The sequence below is a fragment of the Oncorhynchus tshawytscha genome, linkage group LG25 (genome assembly GCF_018296145.1).
Source record: "Oncorhynchus tshawytscha isolate Ot180627B linkage group LG25, Otsh_v2.0, whole genome shotgun sequence".
In the NCBI taxonomy this organism is placed as follows: domain Eukaryota; kingdom Metazoa; phylum Chordata; class Actinopteri; order Salmoniformes; family Salmonidae; genus Oncorhynchus; species Oncorhynchus tshawytscha.
This window is the reverse complement of record NC_056453.1, coordinates 22,648,589-22,664,743: the sequence shown is the minus strand read 5'-3', so window position 1 is coordinate 22,664,743 and position 16,155 is coordinate 22,648,589. Positions and strand designations below refer to the sequence as shown.

General features: G+C 42.3%; 1 protein-coding gene across 1 annotated transcript in view; it reads left to right on the top strand.

Moving 5' to 3' along the window:
* Nucleotides 1–732: 732 nt before the first annotated feature.
* Nucleotides 733–16,155, top strand: part of fam20cb (FAM20C golgi associated secretory pathway kinase b) — a 68,485-nt gene continuing 53,062 nt past the window's right edge. Inside the window, exons 1-3 of the mRNA XM_024387999.2 lie at nucleotides 733–2,172; nucleotides 2,520–2,698; nucleotides 14,685–14,763. Coding sequence (XP_024243767.1) covers nucleotides 1,433–2,172; nucleotides 2,520–2,698; nucleotides 14,685–14,763 — 998 coding nt within the window. The 5' untranslated portion in view covers nucleotides 733–1,432. The remainder of the gene's footprint in view (nucleotides 2,173–2,519; nucleotides 2,699–14,684; nucleotides 14,764–16,155) is intronic.

Genomic DNA, 16,155 nt, shown 5'->3' with positions numbered 1-16,155 from the left:
AGCCATTCATATACCACTGTAGAATGGTGCAGCTAAAGCCATGCTGCTTTTACTGTACTACAAAATCTCATAACAAAAGGTAATCATGTTGGGCATGATCAGTCGGTCACACATGGATAATGACCTAAAGACTGTTCGTCCCATTGTCTTCCCTGCAGTTATCAACCAACCATCCTAACCATAACCACCCCTTCAGTAGGCGTACTGCTGGGCCTTTTAGCCAAGACATTGGTGTGTTGATTTAGGAAGTGGAGAGGCAGAAGATGTGAATATGGCAGCAGCCAACTGTTGTTTCTATACACATCCATACCGTCTGGTATTGCTGTGGTTGTTTTTGTAAATACCGTATGTTGATAATGCTGCTGTACAGATACTGCTGATTTGATTGAATGAAGGCCCTGGACTGACACTGACATGTCTCCATGAGGATGCCTCCTTGATTGCACCAGATGCATTTCACTAATCAATAGACATACATCATCTAACGTAGCTACATACAATATTGTGCCACAGTGGATTTTCACCACTGGGATGAGACGCCCTCTTCTTGCACAGTCTGGATTTGCAGGGGGAAATGTTTTTTAGGAAGAACACAGGCTACAGAAACAGGCAGGCAGGCACTTGAGCCTCAGATGGTTGCTGTCCCCCTCTCTCTCCGACTGTGGGAGAGACTCAGCCAATCTGTGCACGGTGACGCTGCACAAGGCTGGATCTAGACGCGCTTCATCATAATATTTAACACACCCAACCTCAATCTCACATGCGAAGGACAGTGATTGTCTTTTTTCCTTGCTCACAAGGCACACTGTAGTCTATCTCCGAGAGAGAAACCGAATCGGCACCTATCTGAGTTATTTGTTTGATTCGTCTCGCTTTGGTTGTTTTGTATTGCCTGTCTTTATTCGGGATTTGCTGTGAACGTTGCCATTTATTCTCATCCTGGGTCGCTTACTGTACTTTGCCTGCTGCGCCTTTACACGTTGTTTTATCGTTTCTAGTGGAAAAGGAGGAGTCTTTCGAATAGTCTTCTTCTAAAATGATATTTTGACATTGGTGAATAGTGCTCTTTCCTATCCCGGACTGGACCAATGCGTAGCCCGTGCCCAGCGGATCCACGACAGCTCCGTTTCTCACACAGCAGAGTTCACGCTCAATGGCCGGACCGATGTGCGCCAGCAGACCCCGCCGACATACACCTCTGATGGATCATTTATCTACCGTTTTCGAGCTTCTTTCCAGACCCTTGCACTTCCTTTATACCGTGTATTGTGCGTAAAGCCTTGGGGTCGTAGCTGTAGAGCGAAAGCAATTGAGATAATGCCGCTTTCCCAACTCGACCGTTGGTCTGAACCGAATCGACCTGTTTTACCTGGGCGCATGCGGAGAATCCTCTCGTTCTGAACCACAAAAGAAGCCTGCCGTCTGGATTTCTATGTGGTTGGAAATACAAAAGTTGAACACTGAAACATTTAGTCTACTCAAGACGGCAAGAAGTGAAGATGGTTACGTGTTCAACGTGTATTTCATTAAAGTGGCATCCAGCGTAATAAACATAATCAGTGATGTAGTGAGTCTGTTCATATGCGTGCTCATCATTTGCAGTAAATACTCGCAACTGCTCAAACAGGGGACTATGAAGATGATACTCTTCCGTAAATTCCGGGTTTTGATTCTCATGGTGTTTCTAATCGCCTGCTCGATGCACATCATGATAGACTTGTTACCAAAGCTGGAGAGGCGCAGCAACAGCGGCTGCTCCTGCTCGCACAAGCCGAGCGAGGACCCTCAGAACTGGGCTAAACACCGAGCTAGGTCGGGAGCGGAGTCAGGCTGGCCTAACAAACACACGCTGAGAATCCTCCAGGACTTCAGCAATGAGCCAAACTCTAACATCTCTTCCCATTCTCTGGAGAAGAACACCAAAGCGGGAAACAAAACGGAAGCCTTTAAACGGATTGAACATTATGCACAAAATGGTGACAAAAAGAGACGGTTCATACACGACACTGTGGTCACCAAAAACATACCTGTCAAGAGTTCAAGGTTGCTGGCTCTGTTTGACCACCCGTTATTCAAGAGAGCCTTACCGTCTCTGACCGACGAAGACACCTTGTTCAACGTCAACACAGACATCAGATTTGACCCCAACGCCGCCACAGAGAATCAGGAATGGTAACATATATTTTATATATTTATAGACCATCACCACAATCGAAAAGTGATTATTAGCCTCTTTAAATTCAACCCAAGGCAATAGCACAAATTAAACAAACAATACACCTAGGATATTATGTGTAAATTACACATTTCATCTTGTTATTTCACATTAATGAAGGTGTTTTTACACAAATGGTTATAGGCTACCTAACCATATTAGCAGATGTCCCTCTTGCAAATTCAAGTCATGTCCTGTCAAAACACCTCTTAACACATGAAACACTAAAAAGGAGGGTGGTTCTGGGGCTGCAGAAAAAACATGGATCACCTCTCCCTTCTCCTCCCTCCCCTCTTCCCCCCAGGCACGCTGAAGGGAACATGGAGGAGTACACTCCAACAGGAGGAGAGCTGACGGCTGACTCCTACCCCAACTGGCTCCGCTTCCACATAGGGATTAATCGATATGAGCTCTACTCCAGACATAACCTAGTCATCGATGCTCTGCTCAGGGACCTGGTCTCACAGAGAATCACCAGCGTCGGTAAGTGAGAGGAGAGGAGAGAAGGCAGCTTCTCTATAGCCCTGTCTCAGATCTGGTTGTACGTTATTCAGCCAAACCTTATGTCATATAGCAGGGTTAGACAACCCTGGTTCTGGAGTGCCGCATGCACTTCATTTGTTTTGGTTTAACCAACATGGAAGTCCAGGTGTGTTGAATTTAGACTTAGCCCCGGGAAACGGGGGTGCTGAGGGTGCTGCAGCACCCCCTGAAAAAACAGAATAAAAATAGTATATATATATAAAAAGATGCAGCACCCCCACCCACAAACAGCTATGAATTTAGGCAATCACTGAACTGATACATTTTCTCAGTTGGTCAGGTGTGGTGCCTACAGTGTAGTTGGAACAAAATGCTGTAGTACCTGCGGACTCCAGGAACAGGGTTGCCTACCCCTGTCATTGAGGTTGAGAAACTAGCCTGGTTCCAGATCTGTGTGTGGATTGTGTAGCCAACTCCTCTGACTATCATTGTTACAGAGGACTTGGCAAAGGCACAGACAGATTTGGGACTGGCTAGTTTCTCCTCTGTATGGCACAACAACAGTCAGAGTAGTTAGCTAAACTAAGCACATACGGGTCTTTCAATAAACTAGGGTACCAGTGAAGAATTTACCACACTGGACAACTTGTTACAGCTGTTAAGTCATTGATAATAATCTGCTGATTTGTTTCATGTCATTACATTAAGATATAAGGGGGGGATCAGAGCTACATTTAATACAATTCACAAGTTGATGTTTAATTCTTTGTCATGGTTGGTGTCTTGATGGATTTTTGTAAAAACCTGTGACATAAAACCTGACTTTTCTGTCCTTGCATTTATGTCAGTGTAAGTTGACATTACTTCATATATTAAGCATTAATCAGTTCAATTTGACAATGAATGTGAACCCTGTAAGAATCCTGGATCGAGCTGTCGGACAGTTTGTTGTATAGAGATCTCAGAAATGCAGTGTAACTACCTAACATTTTGCATCTTCTTATGTTACGGGGTGAAAACAGTTTTCATGGTCACACAAATCCAAAATAATGAATTCAATTGCAAAATCGCAAGCCCCTAACCGAAAGAGTAACCTTAACTTGATACTTAAAACGTAAATTTATCCTGTCATTAACGTGTTTTTTCAATAATTCTGCCTAATACTTGATGGATGCGCATATGGTGTCCAGCTGACTAGTTAGGCTGTGATATTTTCACACGTCATCATCTGATCTAGAAAGGAATTTTCCGAATGACAGTCAAGTGACAAGCAGCTGTTCTGACAGCACATGCGATGCAACAACAGCCCAAGTGCTGGGAAAAAGGTGGTTTCGAGGAATGTCCAGAATAATTTGGTGTCTCATTCGTTACACTTGTGCCTGGATCCACGTTGGGTATAAAATCACATGCGAATTGATGTTGATCATCTGTTGTTGTCTGCTTGATTTACAGCAGGGTGTCGTTAGATTTAACAGAGAAAGCATCAAGGTAATGTGTTCATGTTTTCACATGTTTTTGTGCCTCAGATTGGACACTGTCTACTTTGCGCAGCTGTGTAGGGTGGACTATTGCGCAACACCCAACACTATTCTAATGAATTATTCAGGATATAATGACAACAAATTACATACCTAGTGGGCTTATTCACAACACTATCTGGTAATGAAATAACATGACAAATACATTTCGGTTTCCATGTTACACCTGCAATTTTAAACCATACAATTTCCTCAATTGTAATTATTGTAGTCAATTTAAAAGTTCTCCAGCTCCCTTATAATGATCTGTGATTTACGTTATTGCTAAGTTTTTGTTTGAATTTCTGTTGCGGTAAAACCACTTGCGGTTATTGTTAGGATGACAACTTGTCTTTCCATACAAATCCTTCCATTAAAAAGGAACCTGGTTGCTGCTCACTTTCTCATTATAAAAACAGCAATGGTGTAATTCAAATGGGGAGATGAAGGATGCTGCTATTCATGGCTTTATTATGTGTCGTCGCGTCAGCCACATAGGCTACAGACAAATCGTCATGCATCCAATCTATTTAGTCAGGCGATGTCCACATTATTCTCATATTTTAGAATGAAATAATAATTGGAATGTTAATGCATTGGCAAGGCCTAAAAAAAAAATGGTTTTCTTGAAGTGGTAAGCGCCTATTTTGTTATACACGTTTTGCATGCATTTTGGGGGAAGTGGGCCCTATATGTACAATGATATAAATTATACGACTGTGTTACATTGAGGTCCTTGGAAATTACAGTTAAGTGCTTGAAAAAGTCCCTGAAAGTCCTTGAATTGGACTTGCCAATGTCTGTATGATCGCTGCTTAAAGGATGTATACTATTAGTACTATGTTGTGGTGTTGGTGGAGTTATGGGTCAATTTGCATGTATTCACATTTATTCCTCTAAGTACACAGGTAGAACTGCATAAAAATCATTTTGAGTTTTGTTTCAAACCATTTTGAAATGTTGATCCCAATGTCACACTTTGGCTCCATTATTCATAGAAAGACCCATAAACAGATCTGGGACCAGGCTATGTTCTCTCTCCAGATCCACACACAGTGAAACAAGAGAATGCAGGGTGGATGCAACTTGGTCTGGCAGTATGGTCAGCTACATGCTGCTCCCTCCAGCCCATGTAATTACATAGCTATATGACTGAGTGGCTAGGATGTGAATGTCAATTGAGACTACAAAATCCAGCAGTTGGTAGTATGGGTTTTGCTTTGTATAGCAGGCCTAGCTACAGTCAGACCTACTTCACTCATTTACAGATATTTGGTCATGTGAATTTGATGAGTTTATTTCCAAAACTCTACATCCACCAATATTTCACATTAGAGTTTTTTCACCAGGAATTATTGCTTATGAGTACCTTCACCTTCATGTGTGCGTAAAAATATTACTGTTGTCAGATTTTTAATTAATAGATTCTAGGGGTCTATTAAAATTAGTTTTTTTCTGCATTGTTTAGCTGGAATGGAGTGCGTCTATTCTGTATATTTGAGTGTGATATTTGATTGTCTCACCTAGCTATCTTAAGATGAATGAGCTAACTAAGACCATATGTTAAATGACAAAAATGTTGAAAGTATGTATTTTACATACAGATCTCATATTACTGTATTGATATATATTGATGTCAGAAATGTATCATTTGTACAGTTCTTTATAAAAAAAGGTAGTTATTTGCTACATTTGACTGTGTAAAACCTAGCAGTACTACTTATCTTTCTGAGAGTGAGGCGTATATACACTACTCAGTCAAAAGTTTTAGAACACCTACTCATTCAAAGGTTTTTCTTCATTTTTACTATTTTCTACATTGTAGAATAATAGTGAAGACATCAAACTATGAAATAACACATATGGAATCATGTAGTAACCAAAAAGATGTTAAACAAATCAAAGATTTGAGATTCTTCAAATAGCCACCCTTTGCCTTGATGACAGCTTTGCACACTCTTGGCAGTCTCTCAACCAGCTTCACCTGGAATGCTTTTCCAACATTCTTGAAGGAGTTCCCACATATGCTGAGCACTTGTTAGCTGCTTTTCCTTAACTCTGCGGTTTGACTTATCCCAAACCATCTCAATTTGGTTGAGGTCGGGGGATTGTGGAGACCAGGTCATCTGATGCAGCACTCCATCACTCTCCTTCTTGGTAAAACTAGCCCTTACACAGCCTGGAGGTGTGTCGGGTCATTGTCCTGTTGAAAAACAAATGATAGTCCCACTAAGCCAAAACCAGATGGTATGGTGTATCGCTGCAGAATGCTGTGGTAGCCATGCTTGTTAAGTGTGCCTTGAATCTGTTCACCTACTCTGCGTCTCACAAAGACACAGCGGTTGGAATCAAAAATCTCAAATCTGGACTCATCAGACCAAAGGACAGATTTCCACTGGTCTGATGTCCATTGCTAGTGTTTCTTGGCCCAAGCAAGTCTCGTCTTCTTATTGATGTCCTTTAGTAGTGGTTTCTTTGCAGCAATTCAACCGTGAAGGCCTGATTCACACAGTCTGTTGATGTTGAGATGTGTCTGTTACTTGAACACAGTGAAGCATTTATTTGGGCTGCAATTTCTGAGACTGTTAACTCTAATGAACTTCATTAGAGTTACCAGCCTTATCCTCTGCAAATCAAATCACATTTTATTGGTCACATACACATGGTTAGCAGATGTTAATGCGAGTGTAGTGAAATGCTTGTGCTTCTAGTTCTGACAATGCAGTAATATCTAACAAGTACTCTAACAAATTCACAACAACTACCTTATACACACAAATGTAAAGGGATGAATAGAATATGTACATATAAATATATGGATGAGCGATGGCTGTGCGGCATAGGCAAGATGCTATAGATGGTATAGAATACAGTATATACAGTGGGGCAAAAAAGTATTTAGTCAGCCACCAATTGTGCAAGTTCTCCCACTTAAAAAGATGAGAGAGGCCTGTCATTTTCATCATAGGTACACTTCAACTATGACAGACAAAATTAGATTTTTTTTTTTTGTCTGTCATGGTTGAAGTGTACCTATGATGAAAATTACAGGCCTCTCTCATCTTTTGAAGTGGGAGAACTTGCACAACTGGTGGCTGACTAAATACTTTTTTGCCCACAGTACATATGAGATGAGTAATGTAGGATATGTAAACAATTTTTAAGGGGCGTTATTTAAAGTGACTAGTGATACCTTTATTAAGTCAATTTTCTTTAAGTGGCCAGAGATTTGAGTCTATATGTTGGCAGCAGCCTCTCTATGTTAGTGATGGCTGTTTATCATTCTGATGGCCTTTTCAGTCTCTCAGTCTCAGCTTTGATGCACCTGTACTGACCTCGCCTTCTGGATGATAGCGGGGTGAACAGGCAGTGGCTCGGGTGGTTGTTGTCCTTTTGGCCTTCTTGTGACATCGGCTGCAGTACGTGTCCTGGAGGGTCGGTAGTTTGCCCCCGGTGAAGCGTTGTGCAGACCGCACTACCCCGTGGAGACTCTTGCGGTTGAGGGCGGCGCAGTTGCCGTACCAGGTGGTGATAAAGCCCTACAGGATGCTCTCGATTGTGCATCTGTTAAAGTTTGTGAGTGCTTTAGGTGACAAGCCAAATTTCTTCAGCCTCCTGAGGTTGAAGAGGCGCTGTTGTGCCTTCTTCATCACGCTATCAGAGTGTGTGGACCATTTCAGTTTGTCCGTGATATGTACGCCGAGGACCTTAAAATGTTCCACCTTCTCCACTACTGTCCCGTTGATGTGGATTGGGGGGTGCTCCCTCTGCTGTTTCCTGAAGTCCACAATAATCTCCTTTGTTTTGTTGGCATTGAGTGAGATGTTATTTTCCTGACACCACACTCCGAGGGCCCTCACCCCTTCCATGTAGGCCATCTCGTTCTTGTTGGTAATCAGAACTACCACCATAGTGTCATCTGAAAACTCGATGATTGAGTTGGAAGCGTGCATGGCCACGCAGTCATGGTTGAATAGGGAGTACAGGAGAGGGCTGAGAACGCACACTTGTAGGGCCCCAGTGTTGAGGTTCAGCGGGGTGGAGATGTTGTTTCCTACCTTCACAATCTGGGGTTGGCCTGTCAGAAAGTCCAGGAGCCAGTTGCACAGGGTTGGGTCGAGACCCAGGGTCTCTCAAAGGACTTCATGATGACAGAAGTGAGTGCAACGGGGGAGTCATTTAGTTCAGTTACCTTAGCTTTCTTGGGAACAGGAACAATTGTAGCCATCTTGAAGCATGTGGGGACAACAGACTGGGATAGGGATTGATTGTATATGTCCGTAAACATACCAGCCAGCTGGTCTGCGCAGGCTCTGAGGACGCGGCTAGGGATGCGGTCTGGGCCGGCAGCCTTGTGAGGGTTAACATGTTTAAATGTTTTACTCATGTTGGCCACGGAGAAGGAGAGCCCACAGGCTTTGGTAGTGGCCATGTCAGTGGCATTGTATTGTTCTCAAAGCGTTTAATTTGTTTAATTTGTCAGCGAGCAAGAAATCGATGTCCGCTACGGGGCTGGTTTTCTTTTTGTAATCCGTGATTGACTGTAGACTCTGACACATGCTTCTAGTGTTTGAGCCATTGAATTGCGACTCTAATTTGTCTCTATACTGACGCTTTGCTTGTTTGATTGCCTTGCGGAGGGAATAGCTGCACTGTTTGTATTCGGTCATGTTTCCAGTCGCCTTGCCATGGTTAAAAGCGGTGGTTCGCGTTTCCAGTTTTGCGTGAAGGCTGCCATCAATCCATGGTTTCTGGTTAGGAACCGAGTCAGCATATACATCAATGTTATTGTCTGAGGCTATCTGGGTCATATCCCAATCCACGTGATCGAAGCAATCTTGAAGCGTGGAATCCGATTGGTCAGACCAGCGTTGTATAGACCTGAGCATGGGCGTTTCCTGTTTTAGTTTCTGTCTATAGGCTGGGAGCAACAAAATGGAATTGTGATCAGATTTGCCGAAGGCAGGGTGGGTGAGGGCTTTGTATGCATCACGGAAGTTAGAGTAGCAATGTGTCACGAATGTCGTATGAATAATTGGACCAAGGCGCAGCGTGAGTAGAGTTCCACATTTTAAGATATTGAAACTTCAAAAACAACAAAGATATAACGATCGTGAAATACGTAGGGCACATAGGCACTCATACAACACAATATCCCCCATAGTAGCTGGGAAAAAGGACACACTAAGTATGATCCCCAATTAGAGGTAACGATTATCAGCTGCCTCCAATTGGGAACCATACACACACTCACCAACATAGAAATATAATACCTAGAAACCCCCTAGTCACGCCCTGACCTATTACACCATAGAAAACCCTGAGGGCTCTCTATGGTCAGGGCGTGCCACAATGGTACAGAATGCAACCAGCTCGTGTCGCGCATTTTATATGCTGAAAGAATTTAGTAAGTCTTGTTCTCAGGTTAGCTTTGTTAAAATCCCCAGCTACAATAAATGCAGCCTCAGGATGTATGGATTCCAGTTTACATAGAGTCCAGTGAAGTTCTTTCGGGGCCGACAAGGTATTTGCTTGGGGGGAATGTACACGGCTGTGACTATAATCGAAGAGAATTCTTTTGGAAGATAATGCGGTCGCCATTTGATTGCAAGGAATTCTAGGTCAGGTGAACAAAAGGAATTGAGTTCCTGTATGTTTTTGTGATTACACCACGACTCGTTAATCATAAGGCATACACCCCCACACTTCTTCTTACAAGAGAGATGTTAGTTTCTGTCAGCACAATGCATGAAGAAACCAGATGGCTGTACTGACTCTGACAACATATCCTGGGTGAGCCATGTTTCTGTGACACAGAGAATGTTACAATCTCTGATGTCTCTCTGGAAGGAAACTCGTGCCCTAATTTCACCCACCTTGTTATCTAGAGATTGGACAGTGCTCGCCTTCTGAGTGCTCGCCTTCTGAGTTTGACCAGTAGGCCGCTTCTTCTGCCTCTCCTGTGGCGACCGCTTTGTTTTGGGCCGGCCTCTGGGATAATATCACATGTCCAGGGTGGAGATCCGAACAAAGGATCCTCTTCGGGAAATACGTATTCCTGGTCGTAATGTTGGTAAGTTGACATCCCATTTATATCCAATGTTCTTCCTCGCTGTACATAATAACACTTGAGATTTTCTGGGCTAACAATGTAAGAGATAATACATGAAAAAACAATTAACTGCATAGTTTCCTAAGGACCTGAAGTGAGGTGACCATCTCTGTCGGCGCCATCTTTTGCAGCAGAGGTTTTTTGCGACTGGACATCAAGAAACTTTCTAAGTTCTTGACATTTTCTGCATTGACTGACCTTCATGTCTTAAAGTAATAATGGACTGTCGTTTCTCTTTGCTTATTTGAGCTGTTCTTGCCATAATATGGACTTGGTCTTTTACCAAATAGGGCAATCTTCTGTATACCACCCCTACCTTGTCACAACACAACTCAAATGCATTAAGAAGGAAAGAAATTCCAAAAATGAACTTTTAAAAAGGCACACCTGTCAATTGAAATGCATTCCAGGTGACTACCTCATGAAGCTGGTTGAGAGAGTGCCAAGAGTGTGCAAAGCTGTCTTTAAGGCAAAAGGTGGCTACTTTTAAGAATCTCAAATATAAAATATATTTTGGTTTGTTTAACACTTTTTTTTATTACATGATTTCATGTGTTATTTCATTGTTTTGATGTCTTCACTATTATTCTACAATGTAGAAAATTGAAAAAATAAAGAAAAACCCTGGAATGAGTATGTGTGTTAAAACTGTATATAAATATAAAACAAATCCTTATTTCTTTTTTGATTAGTAATGTTACTGTCCCCACTACAACAACATCAAATATACCTTAATACGTCATTTTTTAGCATTCCATGAATTCCTATGGATGATTGCTCCTACTAGGGAGTGCCAATATGTGTTATGCGGAGTGGAACAGGGGAACCCAAGAGCAGACTCAGACAAGGAGACTGGGATGAAGTAACCAGGATATTTATTGAAACACAGGATGGAGTGCAGGCCAGGGAAAGCTCGGATGGGTTGCAGGAAACCAGATGCGGAGGTTGAGGCTGGAGCGAGAGGGGTTGGGACAGGGTAAGCAGGTCCAGAGTAGAATCCAAGGGAGCAGTAGAGTGGGGAATCCAGGACAGAGTAGCAGGATGACGAGACATGGGACAGGAGACAGGGACCAGAGTCAGAGAGGGCGGAACTGTAGTGGAGAAGAAAACATCGTCAGGCAGGGAAACAGGATCTGAGTAGTAACAAATGGCTAGAAGCATAGACTGACTGAGCAGAGATTACGATCTGGCAGCGTGGAAGTGGCAGGGCTGAGTATTTGTAGAGGTCTTGATTACGGAACAGGTTGCAGCTGGTGGGGATCTGCTCTGACTCCAGCACGCTTGTCTCCGCCCACACAATCACACACACACTGAGAGAGAGGGAGAGGGAGAGACTACTGGGGGAGTGGTGGCAGGTCAAGGAGACACAGGATGAGCAGTAGAGGGCGTGGCAGGAGCAGATGTAACAATATGGCAGACCGGTGGCTTCAGAAGTGTCTCAATGGCCAATACATAGCATCAGCAATCCAGGGTTTATATACATAATTGGTTACGACCCCTCTTTATCTGATTTCTGCCACGGACAGCCTGGTATTTGACGAGGGCATCTGATTACTAAGTGAGTATGCCAACAGTCTAGAGACTGAAGCATTGACATTTCCACTTGAACTTTTCACCCTCTTCTCTCCTTTGTACAGCACTTGTCAACATCTCTTTAACATGAAACAGCATGTTCTTCTTTTGAAAGACCATAAATGTGATTATTTTCAGTGCTGCTTCTTTGACTGATCATGTCAACAAAGCATAGCTGTTTTACTGAAGAGAACCTTCCCCTTGGTGACCATTCACTAAAGCACATGGTTCAATCTAAAGCACACAGTTCAATCTATTAAGCTTTAGTTGCTCTCTTTTGGGGGCAATATGTTTTACTGACCAAGAAAGTGACTTTGTTGAATTTTGTCCATTTTTGATGGCTTGTTGTGTGTGTGTGTGTGTGTGTGTGTGTGTGTGTGTGTGTGTGTGTGTGTGTGTGTGTGTGTGTGTGAGAGAGACAAGGTGTGAGTGAGTGAGAGACCGAGAGACCCACACAGAGACCGAGAGACACACACAGCGGCCGAGAGACACACAAAGAGACACACAAAGAGACAGAGAGACCGAGAGACACACAAAGAGACAGACAGAGACCGAGAGACAGAGACACAAAGACAGACAGAGGCCGAGAGACCGACAGTGAGAGACAGACAGACAAAGACAGACGGACAGATGGAAGAAAGAACACAGAGAGAGGAGAGAGAGAGAGCAAATGAGTGAAGAAATAAACACAAAGAGAAGATAGGCTATGCCCACTGCCCACAAAATTAGGTGGAAACTGAGCTGCACTTTCTGACCTCCTGCCAAATGTATGACCATATTAGAGACACATTTCCCACAGATCACAAAGACCCACAAAGAATTTGAAAGCAAGTCAAACATTGATAAACTCCCATATTTGTTAGGAGAACTATCACAGTGTGCAATCACAGCATCAAGATCTGTGACCCGTTGCCATGAGAAAAGGGCAACCAGTGGAACACAAACAACATTGTAAATACAATCTATATTTATCTGTTTATTTATATTCCCCTACCTACCATTGGTACTTCAAAAAGTGTCACATAACATTTGAAATGCCTTTATCTTTCTGAAGCCTTTGTGAGTGCAATGTTTACTCTTCATTTACATATACTTGTTTTTTTGTTGTTTTTTGTTGTCATATTTGTTGATTGTTTATTTCACTTGCTGTGGCAATGTAAACATGTTTCCCATGTCAATAAAGCCCCTTTGAATTTAATTTAGACAGAGAGTGGGAGTGAGAGAGAGAGAGACAGAGAGAGACAGATAGAGAGAGAGAGAGAGAGAGAGAGAGAAAAGAGAGACAGAGAGAGAGAGAGAGAGAGAGAGAGAGAGACAGATAGAGAGAGAGAGAGAGAGAGAGAGAGAGAGAGAGAGAGAGAGAGAGAAAAGAGACAGAGAGAGAGAGGGACAGAGAGAGAGAGAGAGAGAGAGACAGAGAGAGAGACAGAGAGAGACAGATAGAGAGAGAGAGAGAAAGAGACAGAGACAGAGAGAGAGGTGGAAACTGAGCAGCACTTCCTAACCTCCTGCCAAATGTATGACCATATTAGAGATGCATATTTCCCTCAGATTACACAGAAACACAAATAATTCAAAAACAAAGCCAATTTCAATCATATCTGTTGGGTGAAATACTACAGTGTGCATCACAGCAGCAAGATTTGTGACCTGTTGCCACAAGAAAAGGGCAACCAGTGAAGCACAAACACCATTGTAAATACAACCCATATTTATGTTTATTTTCCCTTTTGTACTATTTGCACATCATTTGAAATGTCTATTCTTTTGGAACGTTTGTGAGTGTAATGTTTACTGTTCATTTTTATTGTTTATATCACTTTGGTTTATTATCTAGTTCACTTGCTTAGGCAATGTTAACATGTGTTTCCCATGCCAATAAAGCCCTCAAATTGAATTGAATTTAAAATGGAGAGAGACAGAGACAGAGACTGAGGGAAGAAAGAACAGAGAGAAAATGAGGGAAGAAAGGAGAGAACAGAGAGAACAGAGAGAGAGAACATAGAGCAATGTGATTGCACTCTCTATCCTTCACCTTCCAGTCTCCTTCCTGATCAAACAAACACTGTGATATCATCTGTCACTCACTCAATCTATTAAGCTTTAGTTGCTCTCTTTTGGGGGCAATATGTTTTACTGACCAAGAAAGTGACTTTGTTGAATTTTGTCCATTTTTGATGGCTTGTTGTGTGTGTGTGTGTGTGTGTGTGTGTGTGTGTGTGTGTGTGTGTGTGTGTGTGTGTGTGTGTGTGTGTGTGTGTGTGTGTGTGTGTGTGTGTGTGTGTGTGTGTGTGTGTGTGTGTGAGACAAGGTGTGAGTGAGTGAGAGACTGAGAGACTCAGTACACTTCTTGCTTTCAAGACAACTGGGAACTCTGAAAAAAACTAGGTCAAATCAGGACGTCAGTGATCTTCAGGTCGGAAAGTCAGAGCTCTAGAAAGATGCCAGAGTTTCCGACTTGGAATTCTGAGTTGGATGAAGGTTCAAAAAGATTTTCCCCATTCTGAGCCCGTTTTCCTTCTCCAGAGTTTCCAGCTGTCTTGATCACACTAAAGTCTGAGATCTCTGAGTTCTGAATTCCCAGTTGTTTTGAAAAACTGTTAGGCACACAGTCTGAAGTGATTCAGTGGGAGAGGTTGACCATCCTCTGGGGGGGGTCATTACATGATTGACTAAATCATATTTGATGGTGTACTCTATAATGTCATTCGGTGAGAAAATGATTCTGCCATACTGTACATTTGCTGCCAATTACTATTTTTGTTGTTTGTATTTTTTCCAACAGCCATGAAGTCTGGAGGCACCCAACTGAAACTGATCATGACGTTCCAGAACTATGGACAGGCTCTGTTCAAACCTATGAAGTAAGTAGACTGCTTATGCCAACCTACATAGATGTGTGTGTATTGTGTATATGTTGTGTAATTTGATAGATATTACTGCACTGTGGGAGCTAGAAGCACAAGCATTTCGCTACAGCCGCAATAACATCTGCTAATCACGTGTATGTGACCAATAACATTGGATTTGATTTGATTTGACTGCCTATGCCAACCAGAAATGCTTCTCATGGTGATGTATTGTAGAGGTTCAATAGGCTATTTGTACAGATAAGGGGATAATCAATAAGGGGATAATCTCAACGTGGTCTCAGAGCATTTCGTAAATCCAAGACACTCCATTTGGTATGATACGTTACGTTTCGTATGGTATGTATTAATGAGTGGGTGTCCATCATCCATTTCGTATATAATATGATATAAATTACAATTCATATGATATGTTACGAATTTGCAAAACGTATGATATGTTACGAATTCCAATTTGTTTTATGGGTAACATTAGCTAGGGGTGGCTAATGCTAATGTTAGCTAACTAGCTAACGTTAGCTAGGCTAGGGGTTAGGGTTAGGTTAAAGGGGAAGGATTAGCTAAAAGGGTTACGGTTATGGTTAGCTAACATGCTAAGAAGTTCCAATATAGCTAAAAAGTAGTAAGTAGTTGCAAAGTCGCTAAATAGCTAAATTGCTGAAGTTGTCCGTGATGAGATTCAAACACGCAACCTTTGGGTTGCTAGACGTTCGCGTATACGCCCACCCATCTGTTGCTAGACGTTCGCGTATACGCCCACCCATCTGTTGCTAGACGTTCACATTATACTGTACGTCCACCCACCCACCCTGAACGACCAACCAACGAACCAAACAACCACCCACCCTCCTTTCATCTTTGGCTTAAATAACCTTCTGTTTTATGTAACCATACCAAACCTAAAATATCATACTAATTTCAGTGTCCCGGATTTATGTTCGCTAGTCTATGAGAGTAGTCTGACAATCTAGATCAGGGGTCTCCGACAGGTAGTTCCCGTAAGCTATCAGTAGCTCTATGAGTAGCTTGCCAATTCTTTCTTAAAACAGATTTCGGGAAAATACCAAATATAATTTTATGGGGCCGGTCATGCCAAATATTGTTTATTAACCATTATTTTACCGGGTATATTGACAGAAAACCCACCTATTGTACACCAAGGACCCAGGGAAGACTTGCAGGGTACAGGAGAAGAGAAGAATGGGCCTATTTGAAGGCTATAAAAAAAAGATAGTTGGTCGCGACATGTTAAATAAAAATAATATTTAAAAAAAATATATTCTAGAAAAGGTTGGAGACCCCTGATCGAGATGAATAACAGTTAAATGAAAACAACAATGATTTAATTTATCCTTATTTGTATCCAGGTTGTCCATATTGTGATGA